Here is a 26,512-nt window from a genome sequence, read left to right as displayed (position 1 = left end):
AATGTTTGTGTTATGGGGGATTGTGTAATCATTGTTTGCAAGAGATATTACTACTGAAAGTTTTTAAATGAAGTATTAGAAGTGCTAGAATCAACTGATGATGAGATTTGAGAGAGCAGTAGACAGAAAACAATTAGAAATATAAAAAAATATACCGTATTTTCCCATCGATAACATGCTCGTTATCTATACAAAAATGTTCAGATGATCGAAAAATATATCGATGCGCGTTATGTAATGAAATTTGAAAGTATCCTAACATTAACTTACCTATGTACAAAGAAAGAAAATTCTCGCAAAAATAAATTAGTCTGGAAACATGCCTATCTAATTGCATCCTATTTTACACAGATCTGCTACTTTTACAGTTCTTTCATCTCATAAATCCATGAAAAAAGAAAAACATAATTTCTATACTTCATTTAATCTAATATGTAGTACTTCTTTATTCTGATACATAGTAATTCACATATACGTAGAATACATCTTATAATATACACGTATGTATAAATATATGATAGGATAGGTATCTCGAATCCGAAAAATTCGTCACCTGAATCACCATTAAATTAATGAAGTGCATTTAATATCTCTTTAGGCACATCAATGAGTTCACTCTTAAGGTTAACTCTTCCTTATCTTCTAGCACTGGCATTGAAATATTGCCGAAAGCTTTTTTAAATCCATTTTTTACACAAGTCACTTTGACACCATACCAACTTTCCAGGATCCACTGGCTTATTTTTTCGAGACACTCTTTTAATCCTTCCGGATTCTCTGTAGTCTTTCCCAATGCTCTGTATATTTTTCACCCACTTTATATAATTTTTACGTGCATATGTATATAAAGATGCTCGGCATCTATACATATGCAAGATAACAATGAAGTCCTGGGTGCACAGTATCTATACAAATTCATGATAACTACAAAGTTCTGGGTGCTTGTTATACATATGGTGAGTGTTATCGATGGGAAAATACGGTAATTTGAAGTATTTGTGCTTCAGCTTGGCTGATTCTTGAAGGAAGGAGAAATAATTTACTATCAAAAATGCATGGATAAAAACATTATATGAAGAGGAAGTTGATTTCCACGTCACAGTATATGAACCTGATTCTGATAATCAGGAGCTATTGAAGTCTGCAGGGGGAATATCTTTGACTACTAAATGTGTTAAGGACTGGCAGTATGCAGATGGAGGTGATTTGGATTAGCAAACATTAACAGGAGAAGAAATAGATGATTGTGTTTAGGTAGTTGGAAATTTATCTTCAAAATCTATAGGCTGCTGCTAAATCAGTTGAAATCTCTCTGGTCTGGGAGAACCTCGATACTATCATAAATTTATAAATCAAGTATTGATCACACTATTACAACAATATTATGGACATTTGAAAACTCTATGGGAGATAATAATTTGTAAGTAACTCCAAAGGAGCAAAGTGAAATAAGTAGTTTAAGCATTTCCCTATTCATTGGATACATTTTCACAGGCCAGTACATCATGCCAATAATGGAATATACTACCTTGATGAAAAAGTTCCCGGAATAACCACCGTGTGGCGCTCCCATCATTCCGATTTGAGTTCTGTTTTTTTTGTTAAATTGGTACATCTGTTGTTGATATTCCCTTTAAATCTTAGTGTCATAACTTGACATTTGCAAAAGTTACGTAGCCAAGAGTACATCTATCTCTGTGTGTGTTGGCGATTTTTTACAATTGCAGAAATGGATTTAAATTTGCAACAACGAACTTGTATTAAATTTTGCGTAAAAAACGGATTTAGTGGCGCACGGACGTTGGAAATGTTGGAAAAGTGTTTTGGCAACGATTCTCTAAAAAAAACGGTCGTTTACCAGTGGCACGAGCGGTTCAGAAGTGGTCGTGAGTCAATCGAAGATGATGAACGCAGTGGCAGACCATCGACATCGAAAGTCGGTGAAAAAAATTGATAAAGTAAAAGAAATGTTGGTCAATAACCGCAAATTAACCATCAGAGAAATAGCGGAGGACTTGAACATTGCCTATGGATCCGCCCAAGACATTGTGGTTAATGATTTGGGTTTCCGTTGTGTAGCATGCCAAAAGACCTCAATTTCATGCAAAAAAGAGACCGTGTTGACGTCGCAAAAGACATGATTTGCGAGGCTGAATCCGATCCCACATTCATCAAAAGGATCATTACTGGAGACGAGACGTGGGTTTATGAGTACGACACGCAATCCAGACATCAGGCAAGTGAATGGCGTTCACCAAATGAGCCGAGACCAAAAAAACCACGTCGTTTTCAGTCAAAAAAGAAGGCAATGCTGACGGTTTTCATGGATTACAACGGTGTAGTGCATCATGAATTTTTGCCAGAAGGCCAGACAGTAAACAAAGAGTATTATTTGGGCGTTATGAGACGTTTGCGTGAAGCAATTCGCCGAAAGAGACCAGAAATGTGGGAAGAAAACTCGTGGATTTTGCACCATGATAACGCACCGTCGCACAGTGCTATCATTATTCGTAATTTTTTGACGAAAAATGCAACAAATACCATCCAACAGCCACCGAATTCACCTGGTTTGGCTCCCTGTGACTTCTTTCTGTTCAATCGAGTTAAAAAACCATTACGGGGAACGCGTTTTAGCAGCCGAGAGGAAGTAATGGAAAAATCGCAGGAAGCACTGATGGACATACCGAAAACCGAATATAAAAAATGTTTCGAGGATTGGATCAAGCGCTGGCATAAGTGTGTTGCAGTCGATGGGGATTACTTTGAAGGGGACAATATAGATTTAGATGAATAAACTTGTATTTTTAATTTTCTGAATAAATTCCGGGAAATTTTTGATCAAGGTAGTAGAAAGTCCACATACATGTATGCATATTATAGTAATTAAATCCTTTCCAAGTATGGTTAAAAAATAAATTTTTTACCCTTATGTTTGTTAAATTTATGATGCATTAATTCTTCAATCATTTTATTACGTCTTATTTGTCCTCATAATTTTTAACACATTTAGGTTGGATAAAATTCATTTCTGTGCCTAGCTTTTAAATTTTGATAGTCATCTAGCACAATAGATAATTAAGGAATAATCCTAATAAGATTTCAGTGCTATAATATGTTTTATTTGAAACCATTATATCATGAAAGTTACTATTCACTATACTGCATTTCCACAATAGTGATGACAAGAATGAAAAAAATACTGTCAACATTCTTGATTTGTCAACAGCTGTTAACTTGGTCAACTTCATTTGTGTCTAGAATTCTATTACCTTTAAAATTTAGTGAAATGTAATTGCAATCAACCAAATCATGTTGTCGCACCGAAAACATCAGCTGTAATTCACTTAAATATCCTTTCCGCAAGATAAGTAAATTATAAATGCATATGTTTATTCTGCAGGTGGTATAATTGAAGCATGCTAGAGAACAGAATCAACAGAGCATTGCATCAATGCTACTAAAATTTACCAAAGAAAACTAGCAAAATTTTCGAATCCTATACTCAAAGTTATCAAATGAACATCTAAGTAATTCCCTGAATATAAGTAAATGGATTAAATAAATGGAATAATATCATTGTTGAAGTAGCTAGAAAGGAGTACGTAATCAGTGTTAGTTGAAGCTACTTAAGAAAAACTGGGCTGAATTGTGAGGACATTTTGTGATGTATTTTCTTCAAATAGGATTGTATAAACTCTACATAAGGTATTTTTACACTTGTGGTCCTCTGTTTACTTTATAAAATCATTTTAAGTCATCAGTGATTAAATATGAAAAATATTAATCGTGAAAAATACTCTGTGGGGTTGAATGTAACAAATCTCCAGTTAATCTGGATTTTGCTTAATTTGGTACTCTGGAATATTGATGGTTTATTGTATAAGTAAATATATTACGGCCTTTTAAAGCTGTTTTATACTGAATTTCATACTTGCTTTTGAGACTTGAATACAAAGTATTTCTTCAATTGATTGTAAATTTTGTTTTAGGATGACTGTGGAGATGGATCAGATGAGCCCAAGGGTTGTCGATTGTTTGTTTGCCTTCCTGGACAGTTTCAATGTGATAATCAGAAGTGCATCCATCCCTCTCAATTGTGCAATGGGGAGTCAGAATGTGGAGATGGTTCAGATGAAAGGGAATGCAATAAGGTATGGTGTTTTATCGTTTTACTGAATTGTAGTGTTTCCTTTTAAATTCAAGCAATGTAAACTAAAATTTTTTTAACTTCATAGTCATATAGTCAAGCCTGTGCGTTACAACATCTCATTGAAACCATGACCATATTTTGTTTTGCTTTGATGAAGAGTATGTTTACCGGGATTGAGCAGTTTTACTACACAAAAAATTATGTAATAGTGAATGGTTAAAGGATGATTCCTGTGCAACTAACTCTATTTGTAGCTAGCTATCTCAAAGCACCAAAGAAATAAAGTTATTTGATTAGTTTACAATAAGTAAATTCATTTGATTGATTTACAATGAGTAAATTCATTTAATTGATTAAAAATGAGATCAATTACTAAAACTAGTTGATTGCTGTTTATTGATAACTGACAGGATTTCAGTGCAGAATTTTATCATCAGGTGAAGGTGGTCACAAATATTTTCCTTCTACGTACACATCATCGAGAGAAAAGGGTGACACATTTTTGAAAGTGGGGCGTCTTTGACCTTCCCCCTGCACTTAACTATTCTTTCACCCCACCCCAACGGAGGTACTGAAGTCCAAGAGGTTTTAATTTGTACCTTGTTGATATTTTCTAACTTCCCTGTGCCAACATCATTCTAACATTCCAAATCCCTGTTCTGACAATCATGTTCTTCTTTACTGCCTTCTTTTTTTCTCTTGACGAAGTGCATTTTTAAAATAGGGTATTTACTGGGAAAAATGTCTATTAAAACCCTTGGAAAAAATACTGTGTGTTTGTTAACCATGTGTATGTGCAGCCAGTATAATATGAAACATTTTCTTGGAACTGAAGGTAGGGTCATGGTAGAGATAATGTGTTGCAAGTAGCATTTCCTCATCACTCAGTTTTCTTGTGAAGACTTATAGGTGCTAATTGTGTGTTTGTATATGTATAATAAATAAACCTCATTCATTTGTTTGAATTCAGCATTTGTTCACTTTTTTATGTTTAACTTAAATTCATTGAAATATGGCATATTGTGGAGACAGCATTTTTTTTAAATTTTGAGATTTATTTTCTAATGGAATTTTTCTTCAATGTTGATAGCATACCTGCCTCAACACTCAATTCAAGTGCCATGGAAATGAAACTGTACAAGATAAATGCATACCAATAAGTAAGCAGTGTGATGGAAATTTGGATTGCCCAGGTGAAGAAGATGAACAAGACTGTCCTGCAAAAACATGTCCGCCAAGTCATGTAAGTCAGGTTTCATATTAATGAAAGGCATTAATTCATGCTTTAATTAAGCTTCCTCCTATTCAGTGTTCCAGACAGACTTCATCAATAATGGGAAAAATAGGATATAGTAGCAATGAAATCTTTTTATAATCCAATCTTACCTATCTGAAAATTTGTTTGCTTGAGGAGATATCACGCCAAGTTGGTATGGAGTAAGGGAATCCATTTTTGTGCTTATATAGGGTAAAAATACGCAAAGAACATTGGCTAGCTCCAACTTTGATTTTTTTCTTTAAATTGTTAAGATTGAAAAATTGATTTTAAAAAATTCATTCACAGATTGCACCAATTGTTTGAATTAAGTTTTCAATTCATTCACTTCAATGAGTAGCAGTGATAAAATTGAAGCATTGTTTTTTTTGCATTTATATTATTTATAAATGTATGTAATAATTTATGCCAACAGCTGAGCAGACTCTTCGTGCATTGTAAAATGTGCTGCAAAATATGATATTTTGGATTCTTTAGAAGTGCATCATTTTTTTGGTAAACTGCTACTGCAAAATTTGGTGGTCTTTAATTAATCTTTAAGAGTTAACTTTCCAAGTGCATCCATTTTGATTTTTGAATTCAGTGTTCAATATGCTTGCCGAAGTCAAATCACATCTGTTCAGAGTATATGTCATGTTCACAGACAGCTCCATAATAAAGAAACTGCCCACATGGCCTCTGGCCTAAAAAGGCCTATAATATGAATTCAATCCAATTACTGTATGGATAAATTATTCCAGCATTGCTGGGCATAGCACAGTATAATCCATTCATTCTCCTTCTACTTTTGGGTGTAGTCCACCCACCCTCATTCACCAGCAACCAATACCCTCATTTTGCTTCTCACGCTGACAAAATTGTTAGCTCCCATGAACTGCTGACTCCAGTTATTTGCTTTTTTTTGGCACTCCTGACTCATTAAGTAAACTAGATTGTTCTGTAGGTTGTGATTTATGGAATGTGGTAGCTGATTTCAATGATCATGGCTTGTTCAAAAATCATGCTGTTTTTTATGCTTCTTATTCATTGAATAAGGTGCCCAAAAAGAGTCCTCCTGGATTTCTTGCTTTTTTTGTTTTTTCTTCTAGTGATTGGGATAGTTGTATAAATTTGGGCTACATGAATTAGTGATAACTCTGTGTACCATATCAGTGATTATCATCTCCCACTGTACACTGTTTGTATTGCTGTTGTATGTTGGTATTGTGTATATTTCAGAGTTATGTCTGAATTTGCAATAAAGACCTTGTTTATTTGTGAATTTTTAATGATGATAATTTAAATCTTGTTTTCATAGTTTACCTGTCACAATGGAAAGTGTATCCCATCTGTATGGGTATGTGATGGAGATCATGATTGCTCAGATGGCACAGATGAGACCCCTGCTTGCAAAGTCAGAAAATGCCCAGCGGATTTCTTTAGGTAAGTTGTCCAATTTCTATTATAAAAATGGTTTAACTTAGTGTTTCCAAGAAATTGATTTCATAGGATTTACATTTTGAATATTTCAATATTTTTTCATTTTAGGTGTGATTCAGGCCGTTGCATTCCAGTGACATGGAAGTGTGATGGGGAGCAAGACTGTTCTAAAGGAGAAGATGAGCCAACAAATTGCAGTAGTCCTGAGTTCCATACCTGTGAAGCTACTTACTTCAAATGTGATAACAATAAGTAAGTACATTTTGTCAAGCCTGGCTAAAAGAGTAAGTTCAATACTCTCTCCCCCCCCAACTCTTATTTGTATCCATGAGGCCCTCTCTGTTAAATAAAATTATCAGTTGTCATTATTTTAAGGGTTAAAAATAATTTTGTCCATTGTTTGAAGTCATTATTAGTTGAAATTCCTGACCTAATTTAGGCTCGTGAGGGCTCATATACATAAATACCCACCAAAAAGGTGTGTAGCAGGGGATGCAAGCACAATGTGGGATTGGTGTAGAATAAAGGAGAGGAAGGATGTTTAAAGGCTTAGAAAAAAGGGAAAAAATCACTAAGAACAAGGGTTGTGGTAGCACAGTGGGTAGAGTGCCAAGCTACTGACCTGGTGGCTTTGGTTTTTTTAATTATGGGTGACATCTATGGGTAACCCTCAGTTTCACCCTAGCTGTATGATTTTTTGGGAAGAAGCTCACCCTAGGAAACCAGGTGGCTACCTTGTGTGAATTCACACAGAGCTAAATTTTAGGTGAGCTCTATGAATCCAAGCTTCGGGTTGATTACTGTGGTTGTTGGTGCACTAATTACAGTGTCTTATGTAGCAAGGTACAATGATGAAAAAATGAATACAAAACTTATCAGCATTTGAATTTGGCAGAATACTCTCCAAATAATTAGAGCCAGCCTCCGGTTGAATGGCAATGCTGGTTAAGCAAATAATAACCACACACAATTAAACTCCATATGCATTAAACCAGATTAATAAATTGTCTAAAACTATTTCCAAAAGATCAATTTTGTATCTCTAATTCTAATTTTGGGCATCATTTTGAAACACTAGTTCTCAGTTCATTGTATTACCCATGTGGTTAATAACCATGGTTAACCATCCTCAAGTTTAGTTGTACAATTTTCCTCAGCTTGCTACTTAAGTCCAATCCATCTTATGAAACAATATAACGGCACCCGTATTCTTCAGGAATGAAAATTACATCTCTTCCAAATGATTTTTCACAATTGAATTTCCTTGGAAAAATTTTAATATTGTTAGGATGCCAATGATTTGCATATTTACCTTGGATAATGAGGGAGAAAGTATCTTTTTAGCTATATTAGGGTTAGAGTGAAAGCTGTAAAATTCTGATGAGAATAGATGCAGGAATTCATGGAATTGACATGTATGATTCAGTAGAAGTAATAGTGTGTTTTCTTTCAACTTCTTTTCTATACTGCAAGTATAGTTGGTTTTAAGTCTTCAGGAAGAGGATTCACATAGATAAAGGTATAGGGAAAAGGGAGAGAAATATAAATGATGAACACAAGTTAAGCAGGAAGGATGGAGTGGTGTAGATTCCCAGGAGAAAAATCTTTCCTAGAAAGAATAAGGAAGTACACATATTTTTTTACTATAGTGAAAAATTATTTAATTATTCATAATTATAGTAAACCAAATAATGATTAATCAATAAGATGCTAATGAAGAGGACTCAATAAAGAGGATAAGGAACGACTTTACTGCCAATACATAAGGCAGTCGAGAAACCTGCATCACTATTGCTGACCTGTAGAGGTGAGCAGAAAGGTTCTGACCATGTATTTTTTATTAGTCATCCAATAATAAAAACTATGCCAAATTTGAGCTTTATCCAATGAAGTAGGAAGAGGGTACTCCTTTCAAAGTTAGGAACAAATTCAAGCAATATTACTTATTTTGTTTGACCTGCTACTAGGTATTTTTCTCTATACAAGTTGGTATTGGCGGTCCACAAATTACAATCAGGAGAAAAGCTTTTCTATGTTTTTGAAGGTATTCAACCTGAAATATAATAATTTTGTCAAATATTTATCATATGATGAACGGATTTGCTTTAATGTTTTTTTTGTATTAATGACTATTATTTTATGTCAGGTGTATCCCTGGAAGATGGAGATGTGACTATGATGATGATTGTGGTGACAATTCAGATGAAGATGGTTGCCCACCACGAAACTGCAGTGAATCTGAATTCAGGTATTTAAGGAATACATATCACAGACTTTCACATGCTCATAAATGTTTTTTAAATATTTTAGATTTTATAACCCTGGTTTGGGTAAATTCACAATGTTAGTCATGCCTTAAGAGTAGTTGATCTATTTTTCTGAGCCAAAATTTTGTATCATAAGAATGGTTATGCATAAATTTGTATTTAAAAGCATTTTAAAGCTAAAAGTATGAATCAATTGCATGTAACGCCCTCCAAAATTAAAGAAACATATAGTCCAGAACAATGCCAACACACTGCAGCACACTTATGGGTATAGTGCAATTTCTAAAATTGGTTAAAAAAGCAAAAACTTGAAACTTCTCATAAAATGGAAAAATGAACCACTTAATAATTTTCTGTTATAGTCAGAAATGTTATGTATCAAGTTACTTATATGAATCCATGCTGGTTTCCGGGAATTACCGTCGCGTAGGTTAGTCGGTTGACAACTGTTTCGCCCCCAGTCCTGGAGGCGTCTTCAGGTCGAAGTGATGTGCGTTGCGTTTTGGCCGCTATATATAGGAGACGCTGGCTGGCCGGGAGCTCTCTGATTGGCTCTTTCTTGACGGCGAGTGGGAATCACCCTTTTCCAAGTGGAGGTCAGGGTGTAGCCGTCCTCACGGTTGAAATTGTATGGATTTTTTATTATTTCCACCGCTTCTCTGATGAGTCTCGGAAAATATCGCCTTTCTCTTGCCAGCACTCTAGTCTGGTCGAACTTTATAGAGTGTCCAGGTTCCGACCACGCATGTTCGGCGATTGCCGAAAGTCGGAATTGTTTCTTATCAGTGGCTCTTTGGTGCTCCTTGGTCCTGCATCTGATGGACCTCCCTGTTTGACCGATATATGACTTCCCACACGTGCACTTTATCTCATATACACCTTCCATACATGCATACAATCCACGCCTGTACACAACACATGGTCCGAAAAAGGACCGTCACAAAGGAAATGTAGTTGACGAAAGAGGGGATTCGGGCAAAGGAACAGAACGAGGAGAAACCTGGAAAAGAAAAACCAGCGGCATATGCTACCATCCCCTATGTCGCCGGAACGGCTGAGAAGATAAGCAAGCTACTACGGAAACACAACATAACCACTAGGTTCTCCACAGCCAGAAAAATCAGCGACATAATATCAAAGCCAAAGGACAAAATCCCCGATCTCATGCACGAAGGTGTATATGAGATAAAGTGCACGTGTGGGAAGTCATATATCGGTCAAACAGGGAGGTCCATCAGATGCAGGACCAAGGAGCACCAAAGAGCCACTGATAAGAAACAATTCCGACTTTCGGCAATCGCCGAACATGCGTGGTCGGAACCTGGACACTCTATAAAGTTCGACCAGACTAGAGTGCTGGCAAGAGAAAGGCGATATTTTCCGAGACTCATCAGAGAAGCGGTGGAAATAATAAAAAATCCATACAATTTCAACCGTGAGGACGGCTACACCCTGACCTCCACTTGGAAAAGGGTGATTCCCACTCGCCGTCAAGAAAGAGCCAATCAGAGAGCTCCCGGCCAGCCAGAGTCTCCTATATACTACCTTGATCAAAAAGTTCCCGGAATAACCACCGTGTGCCGCTCCCATCGTTCCGATTTGAGTTCTGTTTTTTTTGTTAAATTGGTACATCTGTTGTTGATATTCCCTTTAAATCTTAGTGTCATAACTTGACATTTGCAAAAGTTACGTAGCCAAGAGTACATCTATCTCTGTGTGTGTTGGCGATTTTTTACAATTGCAGAAATGGATTTAAATTTGCAACAACGAACTTGTATTAAATTTTGCGTTAAAAACGGATTTAGTGGCGCACGGACGTTGGAAATGTTGGAAAAGTGTTTCGGCAACGATTCTCTAAAAAAACGGTCGTTTACCAATGGCACGAGCGGTTCAGAAGTGGTCGTGAGTCAATCGAAGATGATGAACGCAGTGGCAGACCATCGACATCGAAAGTCGGTCAAAAAATTGATAAAGTAAAAGAAATGTTGGTCAATAACCGCAAATTAACCATCAGAGAAATAGCGGAGGACTTGAACATTGCCTATGGATCCGCCCAAGACATTGTGGTTAATGATTTGGGTTTCCGTCGTGTAGCATGCCAAAAGACCTCAATTTCATGCAAAAAAGAGACCGTGTTGACGTCGCAAAAGACATGATTTGCGAGGCTGAATCCGATCCCACATTCATCAAAAGGATCATTACTGGAGACGAGACGTGGGTTTATGAGTACGACACGCAATCCAGACATCAGGCAAGTGAATGGCGTTCACCAAATGAGCCGAGACCAAAAAAACCACGTCGTTTTCAGTCAAAAAAGAAGGCAATGCTGACGGTTTTCATGGATTACAACGGTGTAGTGCATCATGAATTTTTGCCAGAAGGCCAGACAGTAAACAAAGAGTATTATTTGGGCGTTATGAGACGTTTGCGTGAAGCAATTCGCCGAAAGAGACCAGAAATGTGGGAAGAAAACTCGTGGATTTTGCACCATGATAACGCACCGTCGCACAGTGCTATCATTATTCGTAATTTTTTGATGAAAAATGCAACAAATACCATCCAACAGCCACCGAATTCACCTGGTTTGGCTCCCTGTGACTTCTTTCTGTTCAATCGAGTTAAAAAACCATTACGGGGAACGCGTTTTAGCAGCCGAGAGGAAGTAATGGAAAAATCGCAGGAAGCACTGATGGACATACCGAAAACCGAATATAAAAAATGTTTCGAGGATTGGATCAAGCGCTGGCATAAGTGTGTTGCAGTCGATGGGGATTACTTTGAAGGGGACAATATAGATTTAGATGAATAAACTTGTATTTTTAATTTTCTGAATAAATTCCGGGAAATTTTTGATCAAGGTAGTATAGCGGCCAAAACGCAACGCACATCACTTCGACCTGAAGACGCCTCACCCTATTTATGACTTCTGTGTTTATCTTCCTCTTTATCTACCTTATTTTTCCAATCTCCACCATGTCTGCAGCTCAAAAACCTCCAATCCAAGCTCATCCTCCTGCATTAAAGACCAGGTTTCACATCCAGGAAGTGCTACACCTAATATTTAAGTCTTTAATAATATTTTCTGACAATTTGATTCATGCACAAGTTTTGAATAAGTTCTCAATCTGTCCATTCTTCTCCTAAAGTTTGTAATATTTCCATCAACTTAGCCCAATTTCCATGATCAAATGCCTTCTCAAAACCTATGAAGCACACAAAGATATCCTGATTTTATTCTATGTCCCTTTCCTGTTTCTAAAGCCAAATGTATCTGTGTGTAAGTGGTTATTTTCATCATTTTATAACCTTTTCTAGATTCTTAGAAATACCTTTGTTGCATGAGAAATTGAATGTATACTTCTATAGTCCTCACATACTGCTGCTTTTCTGGTTTCAGGGTCAAAATTGACCCTAGTAAATCATTTGGCCCAATTACTTGCTCATGTGTACTGCATATTAGTTCAAATAATCGTGCCCTTCCATTTTTCATTAAACTATTTAATTATTCTGCCTATCTGTGCTGGCTTGTTTGACCTCATCTTCCTTAGTGCTTCTTATATTTCCCTTTCTGGTATTCTTGGATCCAAGCTATTCTCGTTTATGTCACATTCCTTTTCTGAACTGTCCAGCTTAGTATTTTAATTTTTAAGTTCTTCTACATGTCCTTTCCAACTTCCCTGAATTTCTTCCAGCTCTATTAATAATATCTCTTGTCTTATCTACCATGGCCTTCATATTTTTTCCCCTGCTACATCCTGAAAATTGTCTTGCCTTTTTATATATGACTTTCAGTTTTCCCTTTCTCTGACATTTGTCCATATCCCCACACTGATCTCCCCCACCTTATTCCATGTTCTTATTTCTTTATGACCTGAGAGTATCACTTAGGTGGCTATGTATTCTCTCCCTATACCTATCTTAACTGTCTTTCATTTTATAATAAATGTAATGATAATGGTTTTCATTTCTTAGGTTTTATATTCTTCTATTCTTAATTAGAAAGGTCTAAATAAGTAAATAAAACTGATGCAATTGTATTATGTCATGCTGATATATATTGCATGCAGAAAGCATTGAAGAATCATTCAATGTTAAACATTGGAAAGATATAACTATAACAATGAATTTCTCTGGATTCTAGGTGTTCTGATGGTCGTTGCATCAGGGGAATACTACAGTGTGATGGAGAATACAACTGTGATGATTTGAGTGACGAAACTCACTGTAACACCACTTGTGGGAATCATGAATTCCAATGTCACAACCCAAAGAATTGCATATTTATGTAAGTTAATTTTTTGTAGTTAATCTGATTTTTGTATCTCTTACATTCATTGACTGAAAATCAAGGGTCTGTTTAACAGGGATGAAGAATTCCATAGTGATTGATAATTTGAAAGACTCGCTAAATGCAAATGAATAAAACTGTTAGAAATTGTTTACATTTGGATTTTTACAATTAGGACTTCTTAGTCATGTGTAATTCTAATGTTTATCTCTTTTCTAGTTCATATGCATCTAATTTTCTCTCGCATATTTTGTTATATTGGTAGAAATAAACAGTCATAAAAATAATGTAGAGTGAAGAGTTGCTATGGGAAAAATACTTGTCATTTCACATTGAATTTTTCAATCCATTTTAACGTTAAAATTACCATAAAATACTTGTCATTGCTCATGTTTCTTTTTTGACAGAGAGTGGTGGTGTGATGGAGACACTGACTGTATGGATGGGTCTGATGAGATTAACTGTCCAGGCCATTCAACTAAAGGAACTGCATTGTCATGTGCCACTGGTGATTTCTCTTGCAAAAATGGCGATTGTGTCAGTCATGCGTGGCTCTGTGATGGTGATGATGACTGTGGAGATGGCTCTGATGAAGCAAAATCAATGTGTGCAGCTTTACCTTGCCCACCCGGAAGGCACCGATGTCTGAACCACATTTGCATCCCCCACTCAGCATTATGTGATGGTGTTGATAATTGTGGTGATAACTCTGATGAGGCCCCTAGTATATGTAAGTTTAATTTAAAATCTCTTTATTTTGGGCTTAAAATATGCTTTTTTCAGATGAAGCCAAACAAAGAGTTGGCTCTGTATCACTAGAAAGAAAAAAAAGAGTCCATGATTTGAAACTTGAAGAACTTTTTCAATTCTTTTTTATCTAACCTAATATCTAGTGCCCGCCCTGCGTATTGTTGGTATATAATGTTAAAAATACCTAAGTGATACATCTGTTTCATGAAATATAGTATGTGCCTTGTGAGCATGGTTGCTAAATTGTGAACTAAATTATTTCATTCAGTCTAATAGACTTCTTATCACTTATCTCTTTGGTCATGGTGAGCAGTCATAGCACAGAAATATATATAGTTGAAAGTCTGGGTAAAATTTGAAGTGATAAACATTTGCAAGCTCATACTTTAATTAAGCCATTTTTTACCATGAAACATTTTCTAATTTTCTCATTGTTGTCAATTAAGAAATAATGGCACTTAAATAGTGCAATAAAAAACAGTATAACAATAGAGGTAACTTTTTAGCTTTTGAAGTATAACTTGTAATGCACTAATTATAATTGATCTAATCTTTTGCAATTGATGCATGCTGATTCCTTTACAATAATATCAAAATGGACCACCCTACTTTTGGGGTGAATGGACCATCCTACTACCAGCTTCTGAGATCCCTGTCTCTGGAGATTCATTTTTTTAAGCAGATTGAAAGCAAAAGAGCTAATTTCTAAGGAGTTTGACAGATCATCCATTGTCCTACACCCCACCATTTATTTAAATTATGGTAGTGTTATATCTCTTTGAAACTGTGTCCAATGACACCTTTGTTAATGGAATGTGTGAAATAATGAAAGCCATCACTTCATGCAGTTTCTGTTTTGTGCTATCAACATCTTAGCAATTCCTCATCTACATCATGTAGATGAGGGATGCTATGCCAGTAATAAGTTTTCTAAGTCACATGTAATGAAAAATTGTATTATGGGCACTTGGTTCTTCCGAAAGTAGTGTTGTTATTACTTTTCAATTATCCCTCAAGTGAATAACTAATTACTAAGTAAATGAAGTTTTCTTTTCCTTACCTGGTGATTTCCAGTTAATTACAATTGTCAAATTGATGAAGAAATCATCATTATATTTGCATACTAGGAACCAAAACAGTTGAGAATCATATTATTAGTGAATATCTGTTGAGGTAATGGAAAAAAATTAATTGAACCTTGGGGGAATTGGATAGGAGACTTAAATATTGGTTATCAAATTAAAATTAATAGAAACGACTTTTACATGCAATAAAAAAATAGCGCATACTTATATTTCTTATGAACCTTTGCATAGCCCTGAGAAATGAATGAATTTTTTTAGGCTAAAATTGAAGTTAATCAATGATTTGATGACACTATGAGTTTTGGCAGAAACGTCATGTTATATTGAAGCAAATACAATATTATTATGCTACTAATATTTGAGAGGGATAAATTTGGTGGAGGATGCAGAATGGTAAGAAATTAAACTACATTTTGGAAAACTTAAGAAATTTCTTAATAGTTGATAGCAGACATTCCATTTACTCTCTCTTCATACTTAGATTATTATTGGTCATTCAACTATTTGTTTACATGTTTTCCTGGGGATTTTAATATTCCAGGTTTAATGGAAACGTCCTTATGCCCCCATGGACAATTTCAGTGCAATAACAGCAATTGCATTGATCATTCCCTGCGCTGTGATTCTGAGAATGATTGTGGAGATAACAGTGATGAGGAAAACTGTCCATCAACTGGAAAAGATATCCTGTCTCCTTGTACCTTTGGTGCATGCTCTCATATATGCGTGGAAAAGAAAGGCAGAAGTAGCTTTACTTGTCAGTGTGCTCTGGGCTACACACCTGGCTGGGGAGCAGCAGGACGCACAGCAGGATCATGTCTTGCAGAAGGTGTGTGAAAGATGTGTTCGAATTTTTATGATTTAATAAAAAATATAAACTCTTCTATATACAGTGTTTGAAAACCAATCCATTCCTGTGGCATTTCTAATTTCATCTAAATAAAATCATACTGTAATATGCACCTTTATCATGGATGGTGCATCATGCTGAATTGTTCCAAATGCATGCAAAGTAGACACTCAGGGGCATTAGACAAAATCTTCATATCCAAGTGGCTTCTCTTTTGCTTTGTTTTGAGAAATAAGGATTTTTCAGTCTGGGATTTCTAGGGAGAGTTTCTTGAAATCTATAATTTTCTAAAATATTTCTACAATGTGCATTCTAATATAAGCTATAATGGAAAATTATGGCATATTTTATTTTTTAATATTACTATATTGGCTACATAAATTTCCTTTAATTCTCTAGGGAATCCTGCCTATCTCATGATTGCTAGTGAAGCTGAGCTAAGGCGTCTTAACCCATACAAACCAGGCGAGAGCTCAGGTGACAGCCAGTTGCTGGATAAGCGTGCTGCTCCTGCATACAAGATAGAGTCAGTGGATGTATTCTTTGATCCCAAAGGCCATTTTGTCTTTTGGACTGACCATCACAACAAAACAATACAGCGCTTCAGATTACCACCAGATACGTCTGATGCACATCACTCTCGAGCAAAGCGACAGACCCTTCAAGTTTTGGTATGTGTTCATGCAGTAATGTGCAATACTAGCTGAAGTACCTGCTCTAAAATTGGATTGAAAAACTAGTTGCATTTTATTCTGTTGACTACTTAATGTCTGGGATTCTAAGATTTGGTTAGCCATTCCTGAAAAGGCATAAAAAAGATGTGAACAGGCATAAATGAGGGAAAGGGAAAACAGTTGTCAGAAGCTTTATCCAATTGGGTATTTCAGAAAAAGAAGGCTAAATCACAGACATACATTTACATATCAAAAGAAGGAAAAAGTTTCTTAAAGTATTTCCTTGGAGTGTATGATAATATTGATGGAAGACATGGATCCTAGTAAAACTGGATTGAGATAAACTACTAGTGGACATATGGCAAGAACAGGTTGGAATGAGAGGAAAATTAATGATAAAGTTCTCGAGGAAATGGGTGAGAGATGAGCCACTTGAATTGAACCATTGAGATACTTAAAATGAGGGAAGCTAAACCAATTAAGCATTCATGGTTTGTAAAAAAGTATCGCAAAACGTTTCATTAAAAATAGATTTATGTCAGATATTATTACAATGCCTTAAATTCTTTAAAGTACACCCTTTGAGCACCAACACACTTTTGCCAGTGGCTTTTCCATGACTCAAAGTCTCCCTGATAGGCGAAAGGTCCTTAAGGGTATGTGTGCTAGCTTCTTTGATGACACTTAGGGTCCCATGGTTGTGTCCTTTTATGGACGATTTTACTTCAAATAATAGGAAATAGTCTGCTTGTGCCAAGTAAGTACTGTAAGGGGGTTGGGGAATCATCACGATGCCATTGCAGGTCTTTGCAAACAGACCTACAACTCTTGCTCTTGATTGTCCGTCAAGAACTTCGGGATGAGTTTAGCACAGATCTTTTGCAAAGCTAAATTTTCAGTGATAATGATGTGCACTATCATCTTATCAATGCCAATATAATCGGCCACCATGCACACTTAACCGCTGGCCTGAATTCAGCCCTTCATGCACATGTCAGGAAAAAATTTTTACTGTTATAAACCTTTTATAATTCGGCACTTAATAACCAATTAAACATTATATTTCAAAGGAAAAGTTCTAAGATCATGCAAAAAGAGCTTATTTTCAGGATGTGATAAGTAAAATGTAGTGTGAATACTATACTGTGAGGAGTAGATAGAAACAAGCAATTATTATAAGCACTAGGTTTTAAGCAATGATGGTGATGTCAATTTTTTGACTAACTCTATCAACACAAGTTAATATATTTTCGTCAGTTAGCTTAAAAAAAAAGGCACAAAGTGAGTTGAAATCATTGACATGGTTATGAGACTTCATATTGTAGAAATATAATCAATTCCATAATAGGTGCTGCAAAATCACCATCGTCAAATTGATTGCATGAATGGACATTAAACGTTTGCTCTTCACTTATATTATGTACTTTTAGGAAATCTGTTTAAATTTTTGAAGGTGCATTTAAAATATTTTGGTATCCTATTTGTAAAGGTTTGGCATCAGAAAATATTTCAATTCTAGGCGTTATATTGAGCATTTAAACTGTTCTAATTCATTCCATCTGTAAAATATCATAACGTCGTTGCTTTTATCCTTAGTGGTTGCCACCACGCAACACACGAAATGACATCGGGTTGCATATAATTCAGGATGTTGTGTAGTTTCTCTTCTCTATCTTTTATTTATTTATTTTGCATTAGTCCAAAAACAGCACTTCGTCGACCTTTACATCGGACTTCAACATTTTTATAACAGTTTCAGAATTGCATTCACCCAAAGTTTGAAGTTTTAATATGTGCCATGCAACGAGGTGATGGATAATTTCATGTTATAGTAAGCTGGAAATATTCTAAGCTAGCCACATTATAGAGGTGCTTCAAATTAATTAGGAAGAGAATGTAAACATTAATCAGACATGCAACTCTGATAAAGTGGACTTAAATTATATAATGCTTCCAACCAAAATACTTGTAGCGAGAAAATAATAATCAACATTGGTTACAAGCTAGTCAAAGAGAGAGTAATAATATTATTTATAATAATAACCTTTTTGTCACAGGAGATATGTGGATATGTATATACTCCCTGTCTGAAATAAATTACACAAAATATATCATTGATGTAACAATAAATTCTTCATATCCTAATAATCTAAACATAATTTCTACCTTGTGACTTGCCTCATTTCAGGAATTCATCCACTTGGTAATAACAGTCCTCTAAAAGATATACTGTTACTTCATTTTGAATGTGCGCAATATTTTTTCGTCTCTTATAGAGTTTTGGTATATAGTCTCAATTCATGTAATTGGCACATGGTAAATAATGAAAAATGTTTCCTATTTTCTTTATGTGTTCTTCTCAACAGATGTCTAATCTTGGCCAGCCTCGTGGTATAGCTGTGGATTGGGTTGCTCATATACTGTATTGGATTGATGCTGGAAAAGACTCCATCTCTGTCTCTCTCTTTGACGGAAGCAAGCAAAGAACTTTGATTTCCACGCATATGGATCAGCCACATGATATTGTGGTTGACCCAAAATCAGGGTAGGTTTTTATGTCATACATCAGAAGTGAAGGCAATTTGCTTAAATATAATGCATGTTTTTAATGTGGCTTAAAATTTGAAGCCTATTTTAAATCATTTTTGTTCCCTCATTGGTGAAAATTTTTTGCTGGTTTATTTGTAAATTTTCGTTCTTATTCATTTATTAGCTCTGATTCAACAGAATGGTATGAAATAATCAAACTTCACTTGGAAAATTCTTATGGTTCATAAAATCAACAGACTTGGCTGTAGCTTGTTCGAAATTATCAATTTGGGGTAAAAATGAGTTGGTATCCATTATATACTAATATCTTTCATATCCTATATTATCCATTTTCAACAAAATATTGCCACATGTGATGTTGTTATTCCACTAATGGTTAGAATGAAACCAGGTAAATTAAAAATGATTGTTAGCTATTGTTTTGTGTTTTCAACCTCAATTCTAAAACTGGCACACTGAATATTTCATAAAGAAAATGTTTGTTTAACATAATGAGTGTCAGGGAAAATCAGCCTTGTATGATTTGGTTTTTATTTAGCCTTACAGCAAATACAAAGTTTTGAAATGAAAATGTTTTCAGGAATGGACATTCATTAGCCAAACAACTTATTTTGTGCATTAGTTTTTGTAAATTTCGATTGCTCTAGTTTTTGAGAGAGCTAAAGTTTATCTCCTTTTTTATGGTGGATCTAAAGTTTATTGTATTTCACGTACAAAATTGGAATACATTTTATTGATAACTATATAGTGCATGGTAGATTTTTTTCTGAGTGGTAAGTAGCCACTGGTTTGTAAGCCCAAATATAAATTTTGAATATTATTTACCTATCCAGGCAAATGTTCTGGTCTGACTGGGGAGCTAATGCAAGAATAGAAGTGGCACGTATGGATGGTACTGGACGCCAGACTTTGGTTGAATCAAGAGTATATTGGCCTACAGGCCTAGCCCTGGATTACCCTGCGGGACGACTCTATTGGACAGATCCTAAGGCTCACACAATTGAAAGTGTTGATCTTGAGGGAAAAGACAGGCAACTTGTAAAGAGATTCTCTCATGGTAAATTATCTGTCGACCATATTTCATGATTATTTTTATCACTGCATGTCATTGATTTAATGGTGTATTGTTCATTTTTTGAACAATATGATGAGCAGTTAATTTTAATATTGACCAAATTCTAGGGCCATATTAAATAAATAATAGGCCAATGGGATGTGAAAGGGGTATCATTGTTGTCACAGAATGGTGTTCGAGGCTGGGTACCAACACTGCCTTTGTACTTAATGGTTCAAATCACTTATGATGTACAACAAGTGATGTTGGATTCATTTTCCAGGAAATCCATGTTCATTTTAGGGAGGGTCCACAGCTGACAACTTGTGATTACTGGAGACTTTCTGGTATACTTTATATTTTTCACATATTTGCATATACACGTACATCCACAAGACAATAGTACATTGTAGCATGCTTAATGCCGCAGTGAAACTAATATAACTTCTTTCATTTTGAATGTTGCATTCAATAATTACTACTCCATGATCAATATTTTCAGGAGCATAAACTGGTTTTGGGATGTGAAACACTAGTATTCCCAGGAAAAATTCCAGGAATTTCCGAATAGTTGGATGGCAAACACTGTCCACAATGGTTCTGTTAAATCAACATTCTACTGGATGTAACCAAACAATCAAGTCCTAATATATGTGTATATTTGGTCCAGAATATTTCTTCAACTTTCTTCTAATACAGACAGTTGCAGTGCAACCACATGTTAACTTAGAGCAAGGCAACACGTTGACTCGAGGAAAATTCTTAAGTGTAGATTATTGTTTGAATGATGAATATGGTGAAAATATTTTTAAATTTTATTCTTGTTATCAGTATTCTTATGTCAATTATGAAATGAAAGAAATACCTTATATCAATGGGCTGTCTCCAAAATTAAGTTGGGAGTGATTTTTGTAGCATTCTTCCATCCAATCAGCAATTTGTATTGCTCTATCAGAAATATGACACACATATTGTTGAAATCTGTTCAAAGCTATTGAAAACAAAATAAATTCTCATAATGTGAAATAGCTTGGGTCAAAGATGTAAATAAATTATATGTAATAATGTATGTGAATATAGATTCATTTGGGAGTTAATTTGGCTTAGATATGGCATCATCAAGGGGTTTTTATTAAGAGGGTGTATTAAATAAAATGATATGACCTAAAATGTAAGCTTTCAAACAAGTATAGTATTCTAGTATCACATGGATTTTCTTGCGATTGTGAAACATGAATTTGGATGGATGTCAGAATTTACCACCAAAGAATCATTATACCGTGTGATTTGTTTTATTAAAAGTGATAAGTTTTCAATTTTGTTAATTCTTAGCATAGTAAGTCTTTTCATATGATAAGAGAGATTATTATATGTTTTCTGACTAGAATATTGGCATGCTGGTAGAGGAAGTGGGTAAATAATTTAGATGGGTATTGGTTCTAGCTGAGGTTGGGAATGTTAGTCTATTTCATGGTACAGGTAAAGACTCTTGATCAAGTTATATATCATATTATTATTATTAATTGTAATTTACTGATTTGATGTAGATTTTTCATGAATCAAGTAAAATTATTATATCATAGTGATTCATTAAACTTTTTATAACTTCCTTGATTGCTTGAATTTATTTAGTTTTATGTAAACTTAAAAACAAAACTATTGGGAGAGTTTCAACATTGTGTTATTGTCTAGATTTTATCAGTGATAATAATTACGTATTGATCCATTCACCTTTTTTTCAGAAGATAAGCCATATAAAGTGGAAGTGTTTGAAGATAATCTCTATGTCACTACTTATCAAACTAACAACATAATACGATTAAGCAAATTTGGGAGAGGAAATGTTACCTTTTTGGTCAAAGGACTCACCAAAGCTTCTGACATTCTTATTGTTCAAGAAAATAAGCAGGCAAAATCAAGTAAGTTTTATTCTTCCACAGTTCATTTTTGTACCTATAGTTTTTTTCATTCCAGTGTGTTTTTCATTTTTTTGTTTTCTGAACATATTTAATGTGATAAAATTTGTTTGTTCCATTTCATGGTGTGGTAAACAGAATGATTACTCTTTGTTTACTGCTCTGACATAAACTCCATTGACTATTGTGGTTTTTGATTAATTAAATGTCTATTAGTCACTTGCTAAGAAAAATACATATGGGGAGTGTTTTATGTTTTAAGGTAGTGGCCACAGAGTTATTATTTTTGGGTTGCAATAAATTGGTCCTCATCCGTTAAGTTTATTTATGTATGTAATCATGTTGTTATTCTTTACATTGTTTTTCAATACATTTAAATTTCAATTAATGCCTATCAGAGTTTACTTCTTTTATTCTCTAGATGATGCAATCATCTGCAATTATTCTAATTCATTTCTTTACATCTTTCGCGATATCATTTCCATCAATTAAAACTAATTAGAATTATCCCAACAGTAGGGACAACAGCGTTACCTCAGAATCCAGGAGTTTGGCAATTAATGGTTCTAAGAAGTTCTTTATCAACGAAGTCTTTTAATACCTAAACCTACCTCCCAAAAGCCAGTCAAAATATTATAAATTATTTCACACTTTTTATTTAGCAGCTATTCAACTTAAGAAATATTTTTATCGTATTGGATTTCCTTTACATCTCTATTTGCCATATGTATTTTAGTTAAGCCTTTAACTTCTTATTCCAGTAAGAAACCCATGCAGTGAACATCCTTGCCACGAGAGTGCACTGTGTGTAATCAGATCTCCAACCACTCGTTCCTGTCTTTGTCCTGATGGAACTTCGCCCTCATTAGAGGGTCACACCAGTGCTGAGAAAAAGGTCTCATCATCTGAAAAGGAAGTTGGTGGTAGAGGCTCATCCGATAGCCCCATTACATGTATCCCATCTGGTGATAATAACAATGCTTCAGGGGCTAGTAATCGGACTGCCCAGAAGGGATGCAACTTGGACTGCCATCGGGGAATATGTCGCATAACCCCAGGAGTGGGACCGCAATGTATATGCGACCCTATCTACGAGGGGGAAAGGTGTGAGCACTACAGGTGCTCTGGCTACTGCAGAAATAAAGGAATGTGCTTTGCAGATTCACCTGCCATGGATGGTTCAAAGCCACCGTTAAAGGTTATCATAATTTTTAACTTAAAACCAAGTACATATGTTACATTAAGAACATGCATAAGGAAACTCTAGACTTTCAAATTTAAAATGAAATAGTCACTTCAAATTTTAGAATATTTTTAGAGAAAAATTCTTGAGAGCAAATCACTTATATTGTCCAAACATATTTATATTAAAGAATGTCCTTGTTGTGATAAATTGTTCCTACATTTTTCAAACTGTAGTGCTGTTAAGTTCTTAAATATCCTCAAACCATCTTAATTTTTTCAGTCAATAGTGATTTTCATGCGAAGTGGCACCAATTTATATTATTCTAGCAATATCTGGTGATTACTTTTTGTACTTCTGCTCCACGATAAATGATATTTTAGCTATGAGATGGAATTCACTGTGGTAACATGATGATGTAATTCAGTTAGATAGCTACAAGTAATTACACATTGTAAACATTTTCAGCTCTAAAATGTGATACATATGAAGTAGTGTCAGTAAAATAATGGTGAATGGTGAGGTTGGTTGGTCATTCAGCAAGTCCTTTGAAAAAATAGATTATTTTGGGTAGATTGTTTTTTTATTTTTCTACAGAATCTCGTTTTAGCTTGATTCACTTTTTCCAGAATTTCTCCAACTTTTTTTTAACCCATCCAGAGAGTAGGATTTCAGAAAGTCCTCAAAATAAATGTTTGTGTTGGTAAAAACCTTGTTGGATGTGAATTGTTTTCTGCCGAGCCATTTTTTCGAGTTGGGAAATAAAAGACATTACTGGGTGCCAAATCTGGTAAATATGGTGGATGTTATAATAATTTGAACATTAATTCCATAATTTTCACCATCAAAACTTTGCAGGTGTTCACCCATGCATTGTCTTGATGGAAGAGAATGTTTTTCTTTGCCGAGTGAGGATGTTTGTTGTTGATTTCTTCTTTAAACTTGTGCAATAACAAGGCATAATGCTCTCTAGTTATTGTTTGTCCTGGAAAGTAATTGATGTAGATGATTCCACGTGTATCTCAAAAAACAATGGCCATCTCCTTGACAGCCGATTGGCATCAACCTTTGCCTTCTTCGGAGTGGAATCACCTTTTGAAACCCACTGTTTTGTAATTTTGCCATGGCCTTTTGCACTCAAACTTCTATTTATTTTTTACAACTAACTCGACCTCTGCAGCTCAATTTGCTAACCATCTGGTTTTTCCTCTCTTTGTAGTTCTCCATGACATTTTTTTCCTTTTATGCATATTCTTTTTTTGCATTTTTATTTTTTCTACAGAATCCTCCTCCAGCATTATGTTTCTAAGGCTTTTCAGAGTATACTATACTATGTATCCATATCATCACCCATTCATTGCTGAATCCCACATATTGCCGAATTCCACACTTTGGAGCTCCACATAACTTTTTTGATCACATGTGTTGCTCAGTAGTAAACTTAGCTTTAAAGCTAATGGATTCATAGGCTTCAGATGACTCAAATTACCATTAAGCAGGTATTGCAACCCAGTGACACTTCCATGCCATCCCTCCCACATAAGTCATGGGCTTATGGATTGAAATCCTCATCCGATTACTCACAAGGAAAACTTTTAATAAATAAAACATAATATTTTGTCTTCAATATTAATGAAAATTATTTATTATATTCTTATTCCCAGTAATTTTCAAGTGAATTTAAACCCAAACTGCATCCAATTCTGCTCATGTTCAGCTACACTTCATATTGTATTCAATAGTATTAACACTATTGAACTCAGGCTGAAGGTGTCATTTAATGTTTTTAAAAATTACAAAGCCCTTTTAATTGTATTAACTACCCAGCTGAGTGTGTTCAGGCAATGTTTGTGCCTGAACACTGTCTGCCTTATGCTCGTGTGCAATCTGCAGGATAAACGTAGGTATAGATGAAATGGTAGGGACAAATCTTTAACTGTATCATCAGTTGTAATTTGACTTACTAGGAAACACACAAGTGTAAATTTATATAAGAAAACGCATTGAATGCTGCAGTTGATCACTTTCATTTGTCCATATTACTATCACCCTTAGTTCACAGTCTCTCCTTTTTTTTTAAATTATCAATGCTTGATTTCCCATGAATATATTTTTCTTCAGATTTTTTTACGTTCCTTCACACATTCCCCAACCCTTCCCAGCCATTTGTAGTGCATTCATGCTCCACCATGTAGTATTTCCCCATCTCCCTGTATAGTTCTTCCATTTTGGGCAACAAATTCCTTTTCTCTATGTCTATATGATATTATATTCAATTTATATATTTTAAAATCAACTTCAACCTTATGCAATGTCATTGAATTAGGTTAAACCACTGAAAATCAATGTTTTAAGATCTTTTGCAGTTGAGAAAAGTTTTTGCTCGAACCTGTATACGTACGGAAAATATTCAGGGATATTATGATGGATTTCTCTTGTCACTAATTTCATAATTCTCGTTTCTCTCTCTAGTGTATCTGCCCTTCCCAATGGACTGGAGAGAGGTGTGAAACACCTGTAAATATTTGTGATGGGTACTGTTACAACAATGGTTCATGTTATTCCCCTCGTATTGGATTGGCACGCTGCAATTGCCGTCAAAATTTTACTGGTGAGTGATTGCAGCCAGGTGATTACTTTGTCTGAGATTACCTTCAGAACACTCAGATTTTTGAATATATGCTTAAAAATTTTCTTGGCACACTTTTTGCTTATATAAATTGGATGATGCCACTCGAAATGGTATGATTTTTTAATGAAATGAAGTATTTTGTTTGATTATCATTCCTCCCTCTTATCAACAAATTTTTGTTTTAATTTGTAGGGGCTCGATGTGAAATCTGTGTTGGATTTCAATGCCAAAATTCTGGTTTGTGTCATGAAGTTACTGATAACAGAGGACAGACCAAAAAGGAATGTCGGTGTAACAATGGTTACACTGGTTCCAGGTGTGAAAAATCTGAATGTGATGGATACTGCCTACATGTAAGATAGCCATAGTCAACAAACTTTGCTGTGTTTTATTTGAGAGCTTAATCAGCTATTTTCAT

At 35.0% G+C, this 26,512-nt stretch overlaps 1 protein-coding gene across 1 annotated transcript in view; it reads left to right on the top strand.

Annotated features, from left to right (window-relative positions):
• The window catches only part of LRP1 (LDL receptor protein 1), a 206,232-nt gene that overhangs the window by 167,489 nt on the left and 12,231 nt on the right, over positions 1-26,512 (top strand). Inside the window, exons 55-69 of the mRNA XM_071592477.1 lie at positions 3,990-4,151; positions 5,241-5,393; positions 6,724-6,848; positions 6,954-7,097; positions 8,992-9,093; positions 13,254-13,397; positions 13,808-14,130; positions 15,777-16,064; positions 16,485-16,756; positions 19,126-19,304; positions 20,143-20,366; positions 22,106-22,282; positions 23,041-23,477; positions 25,935-26,073; positions 26,287-26,447. Of these exons, the coding sequence (XP_071448578.1) occupies positions 3,990-4,151; positions 5,241-5,393; positions 6,724-6,848; positions 6,954-7,097; positions 8,992-9,093; positions 13,254-13,397; positions 13,808-14,130; positions 15,777-16,064; positions 16,485-16,756; positions 19,126-19,304; positions 20,143-20,366; positions 22,106-22,282; positions 23,041-23,477; positions 25,935-26,073; positions 26,287-26,447 (3,030 nt within the window). The remainder of the gene's footprint in view (positions 1-3,989; positions 4,152-5,240; positions 5,394-6,723; positions 6,849-6,953; positions 7,098-8,991; positions 9,094-13,253; positions 13,398-13,807; positions 14,131-15,776; positions 16,065-16,484; positions 16,757-19,125; positions 19,305-20,142; positions 20,367-22,105; positions 22,283-23,040; positions 23,478-25,934; positions 26,074-26,286; positions 26,448-26,512) is intronic.

This window comes from Hetaerina americana, unplaced genomic scaffold (genome assembly GCF_022747635.1).
Source record: "Hetaerina americana unplaced genomic scaffold, ioHetAmer1.1.p SCAF_5, whole genome shotgun sequence".
NCBI lineage: Eukaryota > Metazoa > Arthropoda > Insecta > Odonata > Calopterygidae > Hetaerina > Hetaerina americana.
This window is presented reverse-complemented; position numbering and strand designations above follow the sequence as displayed.